The sequence below is a fragment of the Seriola lalandi genome, unplaced genomic scaffold, assembly GCF_002814215.2.
Source record: "Seriola lalandi dorsalis isolate HSWRI2012SDOR001 ecotype SW California unplaced genomic scaffold, Sedor1 jcf7180002054824, whole genome shotgun sequence".
Classification (NCBI taxonomy): Eukaryota; Metazoa; Chordata; class Actinopteri; order Carangiformes; family Carangidae; genus Seriola; species Seriola lalandi.
The window spans coordinates 710,773-731,802 of record NW_019525377.1 but is presented as its reverse complement, the minus strand read 5'-3'; the positions used below and the strand labels follow the sequence as shown (position 1 = coordinate 731,802).

General features: G+C 41.0%; 1 protein-coding gene across 1 annotated transcript; it reads right to left on the bottom strand.

Moving 5' to 3' along the window:
- Positions 1 to 5,025: 5,025 nt before the first annotated feature.
- klhl20 (kelch-like family member 20) lies at positions 5,026 to 19,967 on the bottom strand. Its single transcript, XM_023426269.2, has 14 exons — positions 19,845 to 19,967; positions 18,169 to 18,232; positions 15,493 to 15,750; positions 15,259 to 15,367; positions 14,141 to 14,347; positions 12,211 to 12,369; positions 11,984 to 12,078; positions 11,586 to 11,701; positions 11,282 to 11,465; positions 11,021 to 11,164; positions 10,653 to 10,786; positions 10,320 to 10,528; positions 10,060 to 10,166; positions 5,026 to 9,128 (listed from the first exon to the last, which is right to left on the bottom strand). The coding sequence occupies exons 2-14, from the start codon at positions 18,189 to 18,191 to the stop codon at positions 9,044 to 9,046; spliced, it is 1,830 nt and encodes a 609-aa protein (XP_023282037.1). The 5' UTR covers positions 18,192 to 18,232; positions 19,845 to 19,967; the 3' UTR covers positions 5,026 to 9,043.
- Between the last annotated feature and the right edge of the window lie 1,063 nt (positions 19,968 to 21,030).

Genomic DNA, 21,030 nt, shown 5'->3' with positions numbered 1-21,030 from the left:
CACAAGAGATTACTCAAAGAAATACTAGAGCTGCCACCACTGAAGCCAGCTGAACAATCTGAGAGGAGCGAGCCGGAGTACTTGAGCAGTAGAAGATGAACAGATTGCCGTCAGGTGTGCAGGAAATTCCAGGAGCCGGGAGAGGTAGACCCGCCCACAACACACACACACACACACACACACAAACAGGGGAGGAGGAGACACAAGGTAGAGCAAGGAAACACAAGGTAAGGGAGAAAAAATGAAACACAGCCAGAGCCATGACAAAAGCCATGTCCCAGTTCAGGGTCCGCATCCTTCGGAGGCTGCATCTGAAGACCGACTGTAACAAAATGGTGCGAGAAATGCGGCCTTTTTTCCTGGGCAATGAAGGATCCAACGGGTGGGCCTTAGCAGCTCAACCTATCCCAAGATTCATTGCGCACTTGTAGTGAAAGTAATGAAACACAGATAGAGAGCCTGAGGATTACACCTTTAAATCTAAGTATCGGTACAGCTGGTGAAAAATAAGTTAAGTGTTGTCAAGGTTACTTGGTGACAGGAGCAAAAATCCTCATAGACCAGACTGTCTATCAATTGCGTTCGACATTCCCGGTCTATGTTTTGTTCTGTTTTTCAAAGTCTTCATTTTCCATGATTATCTTGTCATCCCACATCTACTGAGCTGATACCAAACACAACAAAAGAAACTTTCATGAGCACAGGCTTTAAATAATCAGCTTTAACATGCACTTGGCAGGTGTAACTGACATAAGTCATGACGGCTGAAATATACAGACCTAAAGTACCAAACTAAAACCACAGAACTAAAAGAAAAAACCTCTAAAAAAAACCATGTCACACAAAGTAGATGTCCTGCTGAGAGACATCTGATTGAAAGTGTGTGTGTGTGTGTGTGTGTGTGTGTGTGTGTGTGTGTGTGTGTTTGTGTGTGTGTCCCACTGAGGACCTTTATCATTTGTTTACCATGGACAGGGTGATTGCATTAGTTAAAATGAGTGTGCTCCCAATCCTACTCCACAGTGGAAAATATGTAGAGTCGAGGATGCAGAGTAAAGTCTTTTTAAAAAGACATGATGGAACTTTGTTGTGGAAATCAGAATGTATTGACATGTCATCTGCTATTCACAGCATTGGCAGCCTTAGCTATGTGTTGCCTTTCCCTCCAAAGGGCCCCCGACTGATATACAAGAATTGAATAATTCACCCACTTTAATACACATATATATATATATATATATATATATATATATATATATATAGTATATATAGTGGCCATGACAACTGGCCAACTGTGGTTTCTTCATTCAAAGATGTACCGCTGAAAGTGGGTGCTCGGCTGAAATCTTTACAGTCTATGCGTCTGAGCAGTCACTGAAATGGACCTGTCTGATGCAGCAGCTATCAGAGACCCTTACTTCTGAGAGGAAAATGAAACCAATCTATCCCAGTGGTGCTGGAAAACAGAAAATCGTAGACAACAAAAGAAAACATCCAAATAGTGTCCCCAAAACTGACCTCTGTCTGTGGTAAATAAAAAAAGAAAAGCCTGCTGACGACTGCACCCGCAGCACCGTCACAGCGTGCCAGCCAACCAACTGGGGCTAGTGAGACAGAAGATGCTGCTAATCAGAAGAACAACGGACAACAGAACCCTTTGAGTCAAACAAACGGTGATATTGATGAACAAACACTATAGAATGACAATCACTTTAGGAAGAAAGCAAGTGAAAGTCGCAGATTCTCAGCTATATTTACAGTAACTGCATCCCAACCTCAGCACTGCTCAATGTGACAGCACCTGTGACTGTAGTGAGTGCAGAGAAGTTTCTCACACCTAAAGCTCATGAAAATGCATCTGAGGTCATCCATATTCTCCAGGAGCGTCTGTCAGCTCTTGCCCCGGTTTTAATTGAGCATGTGGTAACGAGATCGCTGGACAGAGATGAACTTATTAGAGCATTCTCAAGCATGAGAGGAAGAAGATCTAAACAGCACTACCCCAGACTGAATCAATCACTTCAAGTCTTTTCACACATTTTTAGTAGAAATACATTTAAAACAAACTACTTATCTCACTCCATGTGGACCCGCTCCCCCTCTGCCTGTAGTGAGCTGTCCGTGGTGCTGAAAGAACAGTTCACTTTTAAACTGTGGTATTGCTCTTGTTGTTGATTTAATTTGAGGGAATTATTTAAATTGTTTTTACGTCAGTTTTGGATTATTTCTGTGTTGAGTCGTCCATGATTGTCTGATATACCAATAAACCATTATTGATGTAAACCAACTTGAATTGTGGCCTTTTTTTTATGGAGGGGTAGGGCCCCACATTAGCTCTTGAAATGGGTCCCCAGATTCTTAAGACTATGATTCACAGCGCGGGAAGGTTTCAGTGCTTATATTTTGGTTTTCAGATGTAAACTTCAATAAGACTGTTAGCAGACTATGCTAGCAGCTCTATGAGGCTGTATTTAGGCACAGCAGCTGTTTGAGTTAAACACTAACATAGGCATGCTAACAGTGACTCTTCACAGTGACAATGCTAACATGCTGATGTGTAGCAGGTATAATGTTGCTCATGTTCACTGTGTTGGTTTCGCATATTAGCATGCTAACATACAGTATGTTAGATAGCACGAAACACAAAGTTTTTCAGGTATTTGGTAATAAAACAAAGCACGAGGCAGATTAAAAATGTGACTTGATGACACTGCTGGATTAAGAATTAGGGTATGTGTTATCACTCAAATGTTCTGGAGATGTTTTGCTAAAATGATAACCTCATGGTGGCTCTATAAGTCTGGGGACAGTCAACCCCTTTAAGGACTATGACTTTTTATTGCCCACTACATATGAATTACAAAGCAAGTGGTCCTGCAGGAACTTCCTGTCCCCTGGAAAGGCGACAGAGAGGAGGCCAATGAGTGGAAATGGGCGAGATATGATGATAATGTTTTTGCCAGAAATGTCATCTGAGGCACTTACTCCATCAATATTCGAAGGTAATACTGTTTTACAATTATTCATAACTCTGATGTTTCTCCAGAAATCATTAAGACAGAAAATGTTTAAAATTTGTATTTGCACATTTTTTTTTATATTCAAATAAGGGTCCATGTTTATTTCTGCCCAAAGCCCTTCTGGCCTCGGCACGAAGCTCTTTTACAGTCACTCCAACCAGGACTAGGATTAGTATTATGTTTATAACGAGGCTATCATACCCACTTATTTTTCAGAAGTCTAGTGAAATGAGAGGTAAAATGAGCTGAGTGTTACTGCACACCTTCAGCAAGGTCTGCTCACAAACATCAATATGGTTAATCTTTTACAACAGATTGCCTGAAATGTGCCGTTTGGTTCTTTGACGTCTGTGCCGGGTTTATTTCTGCCGGTTGCCTCAGGCGGTATTTCAAGGTGGACGGCTCATGAAGAGCCTCAAGGTGAAGTGCTGCAATATTGTGGTTGTCAGCCCTTCAATAACACACCTGCGAGTGTACATCTCAAGTGCTCAGTCTCCGTCAATGAGTCCTTTGTCTTGAGGATGTTGTGATTGGCTTTTTAACCATGTTCACCGCCTTTTTTGGTTTTCAGTAGGTCCATTATTTTTTCACTCTACAACTGGAGACCTCAGAGGGACTAACTTTTTTTTCCACCTCATCATCAGCAGTAACCCAGACCAGTTTGCAGCCGGCTGTCTCTAAACCCTGAGGAGCCCACTCCATAATCAGCATCTCATTATGATAATCAACACTCACTCACTCATTCAGTGACCTTCATCATGTTCTTGAAGAGAAAAAAGGGCAAAACCAAAGCACATGATCTCGCCTGCAAACAACAGAATTGTTCATTGATTATTATTTATTTATTGTTTATTGTTATAAGATGTTTTTCACATTATTACAACATATAAATCATTATCACCTTAAATCAACTGTTACCTGTGATATCAAAATGATGTAAAAACACATTTTTCCAAACTAAGTGTTGTAGTAAAACCAACAGGACACTATTGATGTGTGACTACAGAGTATAAGAGAGAATTTATTCAATATTTTTTGTAGTATCTGTTTTCGGAGTTGCACTTTGTTCCTGATCTCGACTCACAGCCGGCTGCACAGAGAGACCAGTGTTATTTCTCCAGCTCAGAGCACGGTTTGTTTTAATGAAAATTAGCTTGTAGCTCGTTGTCTACTTTACTATGGTAGGAGTGAGGCGTTGTTTGTGTCTTGACAATGTTCATGTTATGACCTATTGAACACAACAAGTTTGAATCTGTGAATATCTTTTAAACTCTACTGAAGTCTCAAACAGTTAATTTTAGCATAAGGCTGCAGTATTATCTCTGCTGAATTCAGGAGGAGCTGGTCTAACACAAGACAATAACAAGAGTCTGCAAAAACCCAAGTAAAACACACTTAGTGTACATACAGCATTTATACTGCAGCAGAAGCCAGCTCCAGCTGAGCCACAAACCTATAGCAGTGCATTTCAAATTGTTTGCCCAGAGCAAAGTTTTCATGGTTGAGTGTATATTTTAAGAGTGAGGGTATGTCTGCCGGGACAGATGCAGTGTGCAGGAGATTGTTCAGTGAAGAATCGTGTGCAGCCACTGGCTCGGAGTAAATTTAAAGACAGTAAAAGGATAAAGAGATGGAGGAAAGTAAAAAAAATGGTGCTGAAAGAGAAGCAGAGAGAAGTGGCAGAGACTTGTGTGCATAGTTACCCTCTCTTTCATATTCTGTGTGGATGTTTGACGGTGTGTCTGCTGTCTGTCATGTACATATTCATATAATGTGGTTGTATAATTTAACTCTCAATATAAAGCAAATTTCTATGATGATGATAACAGGCAAGCCTTGTAGGAATGCTATGGAGAATATGTAAAAGTCTCCTGCAAATGTCAATTTGTGTATCCTGCAGACACTTTTCATTTTCTTTAACTAAACTGAAATCATTTGAGAAACTAAACTGTAACTCTTATTTGTTCATGACAACAGTATTAGCTCTCATGAAGAAACAGACAGATTGTTTTCCAGGGGAAAAGTTTAATCCTTGTCATAGTGAACATGGTCCAGAGCTGCTGCAGTGATCGCAGCTGAGAGATGGCTGCTTTGATTCACAAAAACAAAAAAAAACACCATAGATCACAACCATGTTTGGGTCATGTGTTGGAAAGACTGCACAGAGGCGACTCAAAACAAGATATTTAAATATAGGCTACTGACTGAAGTCGGTCGATTTCGGTTCATCACAGTCACGATGCATCGTTAGCAGCTCACATGATTAAAAGGGGAAACTCACTCAGTTTGAAAGCCAAATACAGTTTTACTGCTTTGGTCTAAAACGATCCAGTCAACACAACAAATAACCAGAGTTGTAAGAAAATTAAGACTAGAGTTGAAGATGCTGAGGAAAAATAGCACAAGGAAATGAAAGCAGGAAATTGTATTCTCTGAAAAATGCAGTCAGGAAGTTGGAAACAAGGTGTTTTCTTTGCCCAGTTGACATTGTGTAAAAAATACAGACACTAACCCGGCGCCTGGGACCAAAGCAATAACATGTATCGCAATAACACTCGTAACTGAGTGGGATCTCCTCATATTTCTGTGGCAGTGAAAAATAGCAACATATACTTGGGAGATTTTGGGAGCTGGAAAGACTGCATCATTTTTTGTTCAACAAAGGGGTGACTATATTTCCTCTATTTGATGGACATTTATCACAATCATTATGTAACATGTTGCATCAATGTTTGAGTTTAACAAAAAAAAAAAAAATTGCATGAAATGATCAGATTCTACATGTGAACATCAACGTATGTAACAGCAAAATATCCAAAAGCATAAACATATTCAACATGAACATTTGCATACAGCAAATACATTATGAGCCTAGCAGTGATCCTGTGACTTGAATTAAAACCAGCTAAATCTAGATTTGCCACGTTATTGAACATTAACACCAGTATTCAGGTTAGGTCCTGCTTTCTAACTCAATGCATTTGTTCAACACACAATTTAAAGTGCAGAACTGTGATAAACTGTGTGACACAAAGTCAAAACATGTAGTGTTGCATCTATGAAAAAACCCCATCATCAGTGAGGCCTGACATGTCCGATTCATCATTTTAGACCCCCCCCCCCAAATATCTGGAAATTTGAACACCCATATAAAATACATTTAAGAAAAAAAAAAAGATACAATCTAAAATACATTTCCAATTACAGTGCAATAAATTATGAGATTAACCCCAACCACCGTATCCTCAAACTGTGTCTGTTTCACACTGAGCTGAGATCAGTTACGCAACCAGGGACCACTAAGAAAACTGCAGAGGATCTCTTCATTATCCATACCAGTACTGCACTACAACTGTCCTCCAGCAGGTGGCGACATTACGTGCCGCATATGAGGACATTAGAAAACAACAACATGGGAAACTGTGGCTGCAGAACAAGGAGGCCCCGTGTCTCTAAACCCTGTGGCTGTGTGAACTAAAACAAATAATATCACATCGATTACTCCTACAGAAGTAGCTCATTAATCAATGCATATACAGTTAAGAATTATGTTAATATGATTACTTCTTTAATATAAATATGCTTTGCTGCATTGGTCGATAGGCCACTTGTTTCTCTCTCTACCGTTTTGGGTTTGTTGTTACAGGAGATTTTGATGTTGCAAGTGTGAAGCATGTAAAATGAATCCGATCACATGAACTGTGTTTGATAAGAAAACTGAAATCTTCACATTTTAAATACTGAAAAACTACTAAATCATGAGTCCAACAGTTTCTATCAACATTTCTGAACAAAACTTGTGAAATATTTACATGATATAATTTTTTTTGATGTGACTGAACTCGTTTCTTGACACCTGTATCCTCATCTGTGTCCACAGTGGATCAATATTCAATGCAAACACATCAACAACTGAGTGATTTTATGTCCTAGGCTGTAAACAAACGGTCTCCTTTTGTATGGTGACAGGTGTTTTAAAGCAGCGTGTTTGTATTATATTCAATCTTCTTATCTCCAGAACTAAACTGATAGCATTAGGGGTTCTTTTTAAATTACTACAAAAGATCTGTCTGATTTTATTGTGTATTTTTCCTCCTGTCGACAAATTCCATGAAAAGTCCAAAAACCAACAATTAATACGCAAATATTGTGTGTGACGCCAAAACTTGATGGGTGTTATTCAGATGTGTCAGAGCTTCACTGGTGTCCAAAAACTCTTAAAAACACAGCAATGGGCCACAGTGTTGCACTGATTTACATATTCCTCCATTACCACGAACACACACACAATGTAGTCAGCCATACACACAGTCCTGCTACAACAAATACTCATGTGTGGATTAATCTGCAGGTGAGAGCGGTCCCCCAAAAATACACAATTTCCTCCTGTTTGAGTGATACTCGCTGTCTGTTTTGTAAAATTAAGGTCTTCAAGATGAATGAATGGACTTGGGTTAAAGTTAGTAAGTTGTAAAGCACTGAAAGATAAACATCTTGTTGGTTTTGGTCTTTTTCATGGACTTTGTTGACAACAAAAATACAAATATCACCAGCATTTTCCTTTCAAGCTCCTAGAAGTTCACATTTTTTCCACTTCTGAGGTCAGACTGGGACATACGATCAAACGCACCAAGCGTTTGTCAGATCGTCCGACATGGTCTCCGATCCCCTTTTCCAATGGCAGAATCCAGGGGACAGTTTTTCTAACTTTCTGAAACAGACAATCTTGACACGATCAACCACTTCACAGTGAAAGTAGGCTCTTTTTTTCCCCCCTACATCACACAACACAAAAAACAGTGTGATGCAGCCAGGTGGAGGTAATGACAGGTGGCATCAAAGTGTTGCCATGTAGAAAGGGTACAAACACTTGTGTGTGTGCTTGTATGAAGACGATCAGATTCGTTTTAAGAAAACAGAGGCATTTAGGATTCAGACCCGACAACAAACCAGCGCCGCGTTTGGATGACTTTGGTGTCCGAGTTCTTTCCACTGAAGGGTTATGGTGACGAACAGGCTACATGGTGAATTCCATGAACTACGCTTTGACCATCTGAACTGAAATCTTTAAACATTGAAGATAACAAGCAGCTACAGCAGCCTCCCGGAAAGTGCAGCAGTCCCATTCGGTGACAGTGAGTTCTGAGTAGCAGTGACCTCCTCGTACATATCCTCCCGCTGAGAATCACTCCCCCTTGTGGCAACAAGAGATAAAATCTCTGGGTATCCAACTGACAGCGTAAATGCAAAAAAGGAAACTACCTGACAGTTTTCTACTAATTAATGCTACACATGAGGCCCAGAGACACAGCAGCCATAGTTGAGATGTATGCTTCTAAGCCTAAAGCCAAGTAGAGACAGAATGAGAGGGCAGTCGGTATGCAATGTTGTGTCTCCAGGAAACAAAATCGACCTCACACAATAAACCGAAGGTTTTCCGCTCTGCCTTCTGTTTCTTAACTCATTCAGGGCAGTCGTCACTCGCCAGAATTTGGGGGGTGGGGTGTGGCATTTTTAAAGACAGGGGAAGGTGATGGAGGCTCTCACAGTTGGAAAGACCGAGAAAGCCCTCGTCCAGTGACCCGATGCTTTTGAAATTCTTAAACCGCAGAAACGTAAAATAATCTTCCCCAACAGCAAACTCAATCAAGTTTAGTTCCATTTCATTCAAATGTCCCAGAGCGAGAAGCCCGCAGGATGAAACCTGCAGAGGTCACAGGAGAAGGACCGTCCTCTTCTAACTGGAAGCTTCATGGCTCTCGGTTGACTCTCAGTGCACGTCACGGTGACCACGGTCAATCGAAGACAACCAGAGCTGATCACCTCAGAGTGGGTCGGGGGTCAACTAGAGTTCAAAAGTTTGTTCCTCCGTCAGCCTCACTCCCCCCCCCCTCCACGTTTTTTCTCATCCTCGTGTGACTGGACAGCGTCTCTTTTTGGAGGCACAAGAGTTGGTGAAAAGAGGCATACCATTGCAACGTGATGAGAAGTGAGTGTATGAGTGGATGGGTGGGGGGTTGGTGTTACCATATGTGGGATTCACAATGAGTCATTTTAATGACACCCACCCCTCCACCTAGCCGGCGGTAGTTCATCCCCCCGTACAACCTGGAAAAGAGGGCGAAAGTCAAATGGCAGAACAGAAGAAGAAGAGGAGTGAGACTGTGGAGACTGACTGTTGATGGACAGACAGATAAAGCTGCACTCAAGATTAATTAATTAATTAATATCACTTAATCTAGATAAAGAGTTGCTTTGTCGTGGCTTTCCCTGTAACTTTCAGAATATTTTTGATGTAACAGTTTACTTCTAAATGTGTGTATGTACTCTTCACTTTTATTGCAAAGACGGGTTTATGATTTTTAATGATGCTAATCAGGCTGCAGTGATGTTTTTTTGCAGCAATATATCCAATATTTGTCCATTCATAGCGGTCAACAATGATGCAGTATCAATATGCTTTAGGATTTATCTTGACATTACAGTCTAAGCAAAAAATTCACAAACTAAATGTCTGTAAAAGGGTGTAGCTGTTACTTTGGATAATCTATAGATAATCTGTGAATGTATTTTTATTTTTGAAAGAAATACAAAGTACTTCTTACAAAACTGTTGAGGTTACGCAGGTTATTCAGACGAATGTGGGAGTTGTTTCTAGAAATTGATTCTGCTGCCAAATCCATTCGCCCTAACTCTTAATGTTCGTTTTTCAGACTTCATAAACATGTTTGTGTAGAATGTGCTTTGTGATACAGGAAGTATCACAGTTTCCCACACTTTCAATATGTCGTCTAACTACAGACTTACTTTGTCTGTTTCTTTTTGTTTAGTTTTTTGTTGGATTTTTACAGACCAGCTAATTGCAACTGATGCAATATGGGAAAAATGCCGACAGGCATCATATAAACTGCAAACTTTTACGATAAATCACATATTATTCTAAGTGTGTAATTAATTCATTATGACTATAATAATGTTTATATTTAGATATTTGCTTTCTATCCAGATTTACTGGTACTATTTCTTTAGTGCCACATACCTCCATGTGTTGGCATCGGGGTCGTAGACTTCTATAGTTTTGAGATACGTCGTCCCATCAAAGCCTCCTACTGCCATGAGCTGACCGTTCACCACAGCCAAGCCCACCTGCAGGTACAATTACACTTCAGCCTCAAACACAGGTTAAAGAATTTCCCAGGATCAATGGCAACTGAACCAACACATTTAACAGATTTAATTCAATTCATTCATAAACTATGGATTACATCACAACACCACAAACTCCCAGCACACACTCACCCCGCTCCGTCTGGAAGTCATGGCCACTACAGGAGACCACTGGTTGGTCCGGGGGTTGTATCGCTCTGCACTGCTCAGCTCTGTGGTGTCGTCTCTCCCTCCAACAGAGTAAATCATATCCTGGTAGACCGCACAGCCCAGGTGCTTCCTCCTGGTCCCCATCGGAGATACAGTGTGCCAGCGGTTCTCTTGGGGGTTGTAGCGTTCCACTAAGGAAAAGAGAAACGTGACATCTCCTTGTTGAAACATGCCAACAGCTTCCTTCTCATTTCTCGCCATCATTGTTACAACTGAGTGTTCGTTATTGTATTTTCTCGTAATTGAGTTCCATACCTGTATTTAATGGTGACGTCCCATCAGACCCTCCCACAGCATACAGAAATCCCCCCAGCACAGCCACAGCTACACCCAGTCGCCTGGTGCTCATGGACGCCACGCGAGTCCATTTGTTTTCCTTAGGATCGTATCTGAAGGATGGGAAGGATGATGTCTGATTACACAGAACTATTTTCACATTTGAAGTCAAAATAAAGGAGTTAATACATAATTATTACGAGTATTATATCTGTATGTGACGTTGGTGCAAGTCTGGTGAGTTGAATGGTGAAGCTAAACATGTAGAGCCCAAACGCATGTTTCATGTTCAACATTGAAACTGATGAAAGAATTAAAGCTGAGCCAAGACATCAGCTGACTGATACCTTTCCACAATGTTGAGACAGGAAACTCCATCCTGTCCTCCTACAGCGTACAGATAACCACCGAGAACAGCCACGCCCACACTGGTGCGACAAGTGCTCGTGGGAGCCACATCACTGCTCCACTGGTTGGTCTTAGGATCATATCTGTACAACAGGAAAATGCAACAGAGAAAAAGTCAACATTTTACTTTTTAGAAATGTGAGTAATAAAGAACGGAGGGAGTGAAGACGGAAGTAAAAACTCCAGTGATCAGGCCATACCTCTCCACAGAGTTGAGATATGAGGATCCATCGTGACCTCCCACCGCATACAGCAAGTCATCCAGAACACTGACGCCGACTCCACACCGCCGTTTACTCATCGACGCGACCATCCGCCACTCGTTGGTCTGAGGATCATAACGCTCCACGCTGGAAATGGCGTCTCCGCTGCACCAGCCGCCAACTACAGGACAACGAAACATGACTCACTTTTTACACTTTTCCCTCGCACCGGCAGCAGTGTATACATAGTGAAAATAATGAATATTTTTGGGTATTCATTTCAGTGACTGATGGTACCGACCTGCGAAAAGTACCTCTCCACAGCGGATGGGTTTCCTCGGCCGTGTTCTGGGGCCCTGCATCAGCGGCCGCTCCTGTGGCAGCAGCAGGTAATTCTTAGCCTCATCAACCAGGTCTCTGAAGCAGCAGAAAAACAAGTATACGATATCAATGATGTCAATCATAAATTAAGTTACATATTATCACCATATCAGCATGTAAAATGAATGTAAAATAAAGGCTGATGTCTCTTCTTTCCGCCTCTCAGATATTTTTCCAACTAGACCATTCCTTTAAATTTAAAGGATTAAAGTTTAGGAAACAAGAAAATTCGGGGATTTATATCTGCACAATCACCAGTTTCCCCCCAAAAAATTTTTTGAATGTTTGACGACTTTTATGTACACAAACGGCACCAACCTGCACTCCTCGTCACTCTTGATGAGAGGATCTGAACCCACAGTGCCCACGAGAAATTTAGGACTGAGCAGCGGCAGACGGACGTGCTGCAGGACCTGTGGAGCAGAAGTGTCCTTTAGCTACAGCAGTAATAATGTTCAGAGTTAAAGCACGGCTCGTACACTGATTACCGTACTTGCTGCGGTAGCTGTAACGGTCGTGTTAGGATGTGTTCTTCAACAACAAACCTGCGGTAGCTGTGGTCTGCGCTCCTGGATGCTGTATTTCACCCACGCCATCACAGCATTAAAAACCTGCTCCTCGCTCCGCACGTTGAGCTCATCGCTGGAAATGATGTCGATCAGCTGATTTGCGGGCAGCAGCATGAACTCCTCACTTTCCATCACCTACAACAGCAGAGTAGACGAGTTAGTGAGCAGCTCTGCCACAAAGAGAGAAACAGTACATTCAAATTCTCTACAGATAAAATCAGTAAATCAAATTCATAACCATCCAGTGCTGCACTTATGACACAGCATTTATTCCCCTGACACCTGAAAACCACCTACTACAAACCATGTGGTGTTAAGTAAAGAAAGCAGAACCTGTGTCACTGTGAATGATCTTTCTATTTGAATCTTTTGACTTAAATGCAAATTTTCACACAACTCCCAAATGTTTAAAATGTACATACATGTCAGGGATGCACTGCACACACCTGACTGATGATTCACAAGAGACTGTTCTAATGGCGGACATCTTGACAAGTAGTGGCAGGAAATACACAGGTGTAATTAAAAACATCAATAATGGTTGCATCTTATATAGTTTGCTGGTATTTTGAAATTTTGAATGACGGCTCAGTTGTAGGACTGACTGAAACACAGTTGTTGTTTATGGCATTTGTTCTACGTTTTAAGTTCTACCAGTCAATTTAGACAATATGCCTGTCACCAACATTAATAATCAACAATCGATTGACAGAGAGTGTCACGATTGAAACCGTCCTCCAGATGTAGCCGTTTGTCTCGATGATAATAGTTGTAAAATGGTGCCGACAGCTGTTTGACTTGTGAGACATCCCTGAAAGTTGCCCATGTTCCAGCCAGACTGAGGGGAACTTTGACTGAATTTATTATTTCAGGGGGCTGGTTTCACAAAGATTTTTTTCATTATTTTTTGGATTTTGACTATGGCCTAGATCTAATAAACAGTCAGACTTCTGACCGCTTCACAATAAAGCTGTTCTCGTCGACCTGTTTTTCTATTGCTGTTGTCAGACAATGAAACCAGTATGAACTAGAGACTGAAACAAAGCCCATTAAGACAACATGGTAACCAGCAGTCACCTCCAAGCCATTTGCAGGACAGTACTGGAAACTAGTAAAGTAGATAAGCTTTGTCCAAAACGTTGCTAGATTTGTCGCTAGTTGCTTTTTTTTTTCCTCCCAAAGTTGTTTACGAGAACCACAGTCACTTCAGTCAGATGGCAACAGACATATACATTTACAGGACTGGCCCCCACTGTTGCAGTCCAGCTAAAACTATAACTAGCTGCACATGGGAAAATGTTTGTACAAAAATACAAAGTAGAACTGAAACAGAGAGGAGTGTGTCGTCACTTTTTCTTTTTAAAAAAAATCCAGCTTACATTTATTTTGAAAAGCAACACACTGTGAGGCTCTGAACCTCTTCGAAATGTGATGCTTCCTTCTTCTGTGCTGCTCAAGCACAAGCTTCAAAAGTCACATGCCTCCAAGTGATGTTTATAATCATGAGTCAATACACTGTCTGGACTTTTTCCATGTTTACAAGCCGCAGTGTAACTATAGTGTCAAACACACAGAAACACATCAACAACCATATTAGTTACTGTGTGCACACATCCTGAGGCCTGGAAAAAGTCAACTGTGCAATGATGACGAAACATAGTATATAAACACCGACACGTTTGATTCCACATGCTGTCTGTAAGTTTAAGTTTCTTACATGTTTTTTACAAAAAGCATGAAAAGTAAAGCTCTGACTCCTAGCTGTAAAATAAATACCTGTATCGTGTTCTCATTACGGAGCATTTCTAAACTTACCTGCGTCATTTCTGTAGCACAGTGCTACATGTGGCTTCTTTAGAAATTGAAGGGACTGTGTACAGTTCTTCTCATATATCTACATTCTTACCTCCTGAAAATTGTGCTGGGTGAACTTGTCTGCAATGCGGAGCAGCTCGCGGCAGGAGTGCGTGTCAGCGAAGGCCCTGATGCCCAGACAATTTGATGGATCCAGCTGCCTTTTCAGAAACTCACAGCAGGCCTCCTGGATCTCAGCCAGCTGGAGGAGGCAGGCTGCAGGGAGCAGCGTCTGAACGTTCCCCTCCTCTACAGTCACCTGGGAGCGGGGAGGGCAGGACACAACACTCGTCACATATACTTTACGTTACACCAACAGTTTAAACAAAGGGCAACGCTGCTGCAGCAGCTTCTCACTGTCCCCACAGGCCTCTTGATGGCCTCCTCACACTGACACACAGACGACCTGGAGGGATATGTTGCTGTATCCTTCTCCTAATTGGAACTTTTCAATTAAAGTACCTTGTTATCTGAAAAGTTCTTTTTCAAGATACTGTATGTTTTCTGATAAGAAACCCAGCATTTAGACTGTATCGACCCCATTTATTTACTTAACCTGAAATCACTTGTTACACCTAACCCGACTACAGAGAAAAAAAAATCGAAATTCTACTAAAACAACTGGCTGTATCAGTGACGATTTAAGTGCATCATATTAAAGCATGTGAAGACTTGTGCAATTATGATTTTATTTTATTTAACAGGAATAATACACAATACGTATCTCCTTTGAAAGGTAACTCTTTACATTTTACAACCAAAATGTCTGAACCAAAGTTACATGAGCACAAAGATGGTAGGAATCAAAATTTTTGAGCTTTGCCTTTATTGGCATGAAAAAAAGCAAAGACAGAATCAGGAGACTCGGATCTTTAAAACAATGTATAATTTGTCCATGTCGTTTAAAAAGGTTAAAAACAGACATTTACACTACAAAAATATTTGGAAGCCCCATTAACCCCGCTTGCTGCCCCGAGCCATAAATAAAGATATGCTTAAATAAATTCAAACTTCTCATCTTTCTTTCACCGACTTGAAGCAGATTTTTAAAAAAAAGCTCCCTCTCTTGTTAGTATTTGTTCAAATGCGAATAGCATTGGCACAAACCACACATCATCAGTCTCTGATGCCAAATATCAATAAAGCACTGTTCTGTGGTACTGCTGTTACCTGTGAGGTGTAGGCAAAGTCAATGAGCAGCTCCATGGCTCTCTCATCGATGTCTCGGATAACGACCTCAGTCTGCCTGCTTTCTGCCAGCTCTCCAGTAAACATGGCCCTGTGCAGACACACAATATCCTTACAGTCAGTCCACCTTGCACTTTGATGTTAATTCATTGGCCAGTGGGTTAATTTACAGATATATTTATCTTTAACTAACGAATACAATGCGTCTCTGGGTACCTGAAGTAGGGGCTGCAGGCCGACAGGATGACACGATGAGCGTAAATCTTCTTGGCACCCACCACCAGCACCACGTCACAGAGCTCCCGGTGTTTTCTCAACAGGTTGATCACCTCCAGGGTCTGTCGTGGGTGTTTGTCTGAGACGTAGGGCATGCGTGCAGGCTGGGGGACCCCTTCAGGGAGTTTGTTGGGGTCCCCCAGAGTACAGCGGCTGGTGATGTCCATTCCAGTGGCGTCTTGGCGTGCGCTGGTGGCCCTTAACATTAACCAGATGGGCAACAATAAAGCGAGTAAATATATAGTCAAAAGTTTGTGTGTAGTCAGGTGAGTTGGTGTTGTTAGCATTCATGTTTACTCTGAACGCAGTGGCAACAAAAAGCATGTGAGGAGAGACATGAAAGGAGAAAGGGATGTTTTGTTTGTTGTTGTCTTTAAGTTCAGCTAAACAAAAGAAAACTGTCTCTCAAACTGGATTTTACAACAGGAAAATGCAAATGGTTAATTTGTTAGCCAAATCCAAACTGGTATTTTTGTCAAGCCTGACTTTGTTGTAAATACAAAAAAAAAAAAAACAAAACAAAAAAAACACGTGCTATATTCAAATATATACAGTATATCAGAACAAGGTCGAGCAGACTTGAAAGGACACATGAATCAAGGCAGGTACAAGATTATCCTGGAAGAAAAACATGCTTCCTCCTGGTCTGACAATGTTCCCAGCTCTGAGGATTGGTTTTTCCAGCAGGGCAGTGCTCCATGTTACACAGCCAGGTCAATCAAGCTGTGGATGGAGGACCACCAGATCAAGACCCTGTCATGGCCAGCCCTATTTCCACACCTGAACCCCACTGAAAAAATCTGGACTGTGATCGATAGCAATGTCAAGCACGCCCAGAATGAAAACCGTGGGTGAAATATTGATTTCTAAACTCTTCCCAAGTTAAAACATTAGTATTGTGTTGTTTAAAAATGAAAACTTGCAAATAAATGCTCTGGACCAACACGGCTCAGGCTTTAAAAAGGTGCAAGTCTTTGCTGTTTCACTCCTTCATCGGTTCAGGAGAAGAGGCAAACATGTGGGCTGATATGGAGAACAGTGTTCAGGGCCTGAAGTATGAGATGAAAGCATAAGAGAGGCAGCATTAGAGTTTGGCCTAAGAGCATCACAAAGCATGTCCAAAGCAGTTCTAATTTTGGGTTGAAGTGGCAGAGAGCAGGGAAGCTTACCCTCATCTTGATGTGAACCCTAAGGCTATACCTCTATTAACAGACGGTCCTTTACTCAACTATACCAGATAGAAAATTTGCACGCAGTTCTCCCAAAACCACTGTAAATTATGCTGTTACATTATATCAACTATGGCAGGTCTAGCACAGTGGGAATTCAAGTTATCAGAACATTATATTATAAACGTCAGATATATTATTTCAAACATCAACCCTTAATAATATTGAGATGTCAAATTCTGCTATTTATATCAAATATGTTTTCCGGGATCTCAGTCATTGTGTGTGCAGATTTTGAGGGAAATAGTTTTGGAGTCATTTACTAGTTTTTGGATCATCTAAAAAGAGGTTTGTGTGTTATCACATGCTGTCGTCCTGTTTCACACATCAACATCCTGTGGGTCACTCTGTGTGTGGGGCGAGTGCACTACAGCTATCTCTTAGGACCAATGTGTACGATTTAGTGGCATCTAGTGGTGAGGTTGCAGATTGCAACCAACTGATGACCCTTCCCTCACCCCTCTCTTTCCAAGCGCGTAGGAGAACTTACGGTGGCCTACAGGTAACATCGTAGTGCAAAAGTCCCGCTTCCTATGTGGATATGAAGTGTTCATTATACACAAATGAAAACATAAATCTGAATATTATAATTAATTTCTGCCAATAGATGCACATTAACCCTACACACGGGTCCTTTAAGGCAGTAAACCCAGAATGTTACATATTCATCTCACAGTAGGGAGCCTGCCAGACCCATACTGAATTAAAGTGAAAATTACACTGTTTTAAATACAGAAGAAAGAAGGAGGTAAATAACTGATTAACTTCCAAAATGAGCTTAGAATTTTCCAACAAATCACAACATCCATCTCTTTTCCCCAGTAACTTGTCCATTTTCCCTAAAAGTACATCTGGTAATCCATTCAGTGCAGTTTTTATTTTTGAGTTGTGGACCTGGGTTGGTGGTTCCCATCAATGTGAGGGCACTAGTTTTATTTTTTAACCGAGCCCACACTATAAAAAGAACTGTTTGGATTTCCTGCTCAACATCGTTCGTTTACCTAACTCTCCATCAAAACATCAACCTGTCAGAGGACTGACATTGACCACAGGCTTAAATTAAAAGCCAAAGTGAAGCAATAGAGCTGTGGTCAGATCCACCCAGTCCTCTGGGAGTTGGGAGGTGTGGGGAATTCTTTATAGAACCCCCAATGACTGGTCTTCAAGAGGATCAAGGGGAAACTGTATAGCAGGGAGTTGTCCGACTCTTGCACAAACTTTTTTGGGTGACGAGTGTCGCCGAGTCATGCAGGGTTCACACAAGATCTTTTAATATTTTCCTCTGACTTCCTCTGACCAAATTTCATTACTATAGTGGATATTTGTGGTTGTGGTGACATAAAGGAGGAAGGAAGGAGCACACATTCCTCCATACTTGAAAACCTACCTGCGCATTGGCTTTGCTTCCATGCACTGAAGAACAATGTTTGGTCCAACACCTTGAGGTTAACCTACAAAGCCGACAAAACAAAATCAGGTCCTTAAAGTTTCTAATGATACCTTATGATTCCTTTTGAAAAACATTCAGCCTGCTGACAAAAAAACTATGATATCTTCTTTTGAAGATATTATAGTATCCTGTCCTGCTACCTACTGAATTTGATCTGTAGCTATTTCTCACAAAGATGTCAGATTGATCTGTTTGCTTACACCGAGTCACCAGTTTCTGTGTTTTTTTCAGACACGGCTGTATAATCTACTGCAATAAACCCTGCCTTCATAAAGTTTATAGTGTACGGATTTTACTGACAGTGTCAAACAAGTGTTTAATAAACTCCGTGGTCATTTTGAGACTATAAATAGCTGTGATAACATTTCTGCTCATCAGTTTCCCATCATGTATGTAAATGGGGGTGGACATTGTGTAACACCACAACACCATTACTAACTACAGCCTCACAAATAACCACAGACCTGTACTTCTCTGTTAGAAAACAATAAACAATCAAAAACATTATTCACTACAAGCAAGGTAGTATGTATAAGAAGGCAGTTGTATTGGCCTGCCATACATTTTAAAGATACTAATACACTGTTGACTCTGTGCATTTCCTAGTTACACTCAACTGTTAAGTTTGGATAGCATGACCCCTCATATGATGTAAAACCCTTTCCGCTACATCATCCCCACAGAAACTAATACTTAAATAATTTTCCCATTTGACATTGAAAGCAGTTTGTCCTCAACTAGCTGCTGAACTCTGACTGCTGATTCCCAAGTCCACAGTTTTCAGATAACATTACACATTATTAACCATGTCACAGATCAGGATTAATTAGTAGGAGACCAAGAAGGCAGAGCGGACACTGTTGCACGGGATCAGTTAAACTGCGGCTTACATGTTCATCTAATGTTAACATCAGCTTTGTGTCTAAATATCCTCAGTGTAAGTCACATCACATCATATAATGTTTATACATAGTCGCTCCTTGTGAGTTATTCGTTTCAAGCCAGCTACATTCTTCGCGTGACTAACAAGTGGCTTAGATATGTAAACTGCTTGTGGTTAGCTATTTCAGTAGATAGCCAGATCCGGATACGCAGTCTGCTAATCAGTTAGCTAATCACATTTCCCGATAGTGGGACAAAAAATTGGTTTCAATTAGGTTGTAGCAGAAATGCTTTAGCTACATAGACGGAACACGTAGTTGCGAGGCTAAATGTATTTGTACAGACTTGGAAAAAAATCAACAAGCTAGCTAATATTAAACGCCTGGGAACGCTATGTGCTATCGCTAGCCCCGTGGCAAGGTATCCACTGGCGATTCCGATCACAAAGCAAATGCATAACGTTAAAGTGAATCCATTCAACCAAAGAAAAACGAGAGTTAGCAACAAAATTAGGGCATTCATTTGTTAGCCAAAATGTCCAGGCTAACTGTGGCCGCTTGAGAGTCAATCTGTCTCACAGCATCAGGTCAGAAACCACGGGCTGGATATCATAAACTGTAATGCTAACATTAACTAAGTTAACGTCAGCGCTTTCCGAAACGTCATGTGCTGATATTGTTAGCAGTGACAACTATCTGACAAAAAGTAGACATGGTCAAGATGGTGTTTACCTTATATTTCCATCCTACCGACACACAGAAGTAGCCCAGGCTGCTAATGTTTACACTTTTATGCCGTCGGTTAAACACTGGTGCTTTTCTTCCTCGATAACATGCGCATGCCAAATGCCAAACGCCATATCCGGATAGAGTGTTTTCAAAATAAAAGGCATGGGATTACGTCATTGCATAAAATATTGTGCAGACCACAGACGAGAATATAAAAATGTTAAAAATGCTAAATTTGCACAAATCCACAATTAATTGAAATAATTCAAACAATACCAAAGTAATTTCCACAGTTTATATTTACACCAAGAATGGCAGGATATTTAAATAATATAAGTAGATAAATATGCACGCGTGATTTGATACGCATGACATGCCAGTATAAAAAAACCCCAGTATGTTTATTTACCTGCCTAAAATCAAAAGCAGGGGGGCGGCTTGTGGGGCTCTTTCCAAAAAGCCCCGAATCTTGGATGAAGTTTAGTGTAACATTATTTACATTTATAACTTCAACTTGGTGTCATTTCATCTCAGTCTCTCTGATTGAAGCGGCAAATGAATTGAGTTCTATTAGTACTGTACGGGGGAAATAGCCATTAATATTGTTATTTCTGGTGTAATTTATTTACCATTGAGTTTATTGTAATCATTCAGTCCATTTGCCGTTTACAGCATAATTTGTATTTTCTACATGTAGGCTATAGTCAGTTGGCAGTTACCTTCATTTGTCCTGTACAGTCACTGGAACAGCCAACTCCTCTCTTACAGGTGGTAATATTAAGGAATATGTTATAATCAAGTGGCAAACTGCCGTGACGTCACCCATTAGTCTGTGAACTGCCGTTTTGAAGCCTCGAGTTTGGCTTAATGGACATCACCATCTTGGTTTTTTGGAGCCAGAAGAAACCATATTCGGATGAGAAGATGGAGCTGGGGAGGAATGAGGGGTGGATTTGACCTGTGACCCCGAGGACACCAAGTACACCCACCCGCATCGGCAACCTGACAAAAACAGGCCCCTGGCTGAGCCGTGCGACGATGCTGCTAACACGGTTAGCTGTCACAATCCTAGAGAAACTCCCTGGTGGGAAGCACCAGTTGGGAAAAAATTATAGAGATGGCTGTTGGACAGATCAATCAGTTAGACATACAGTGCATTTAGAAAGTTCTCACTTTTTTACATTCTATT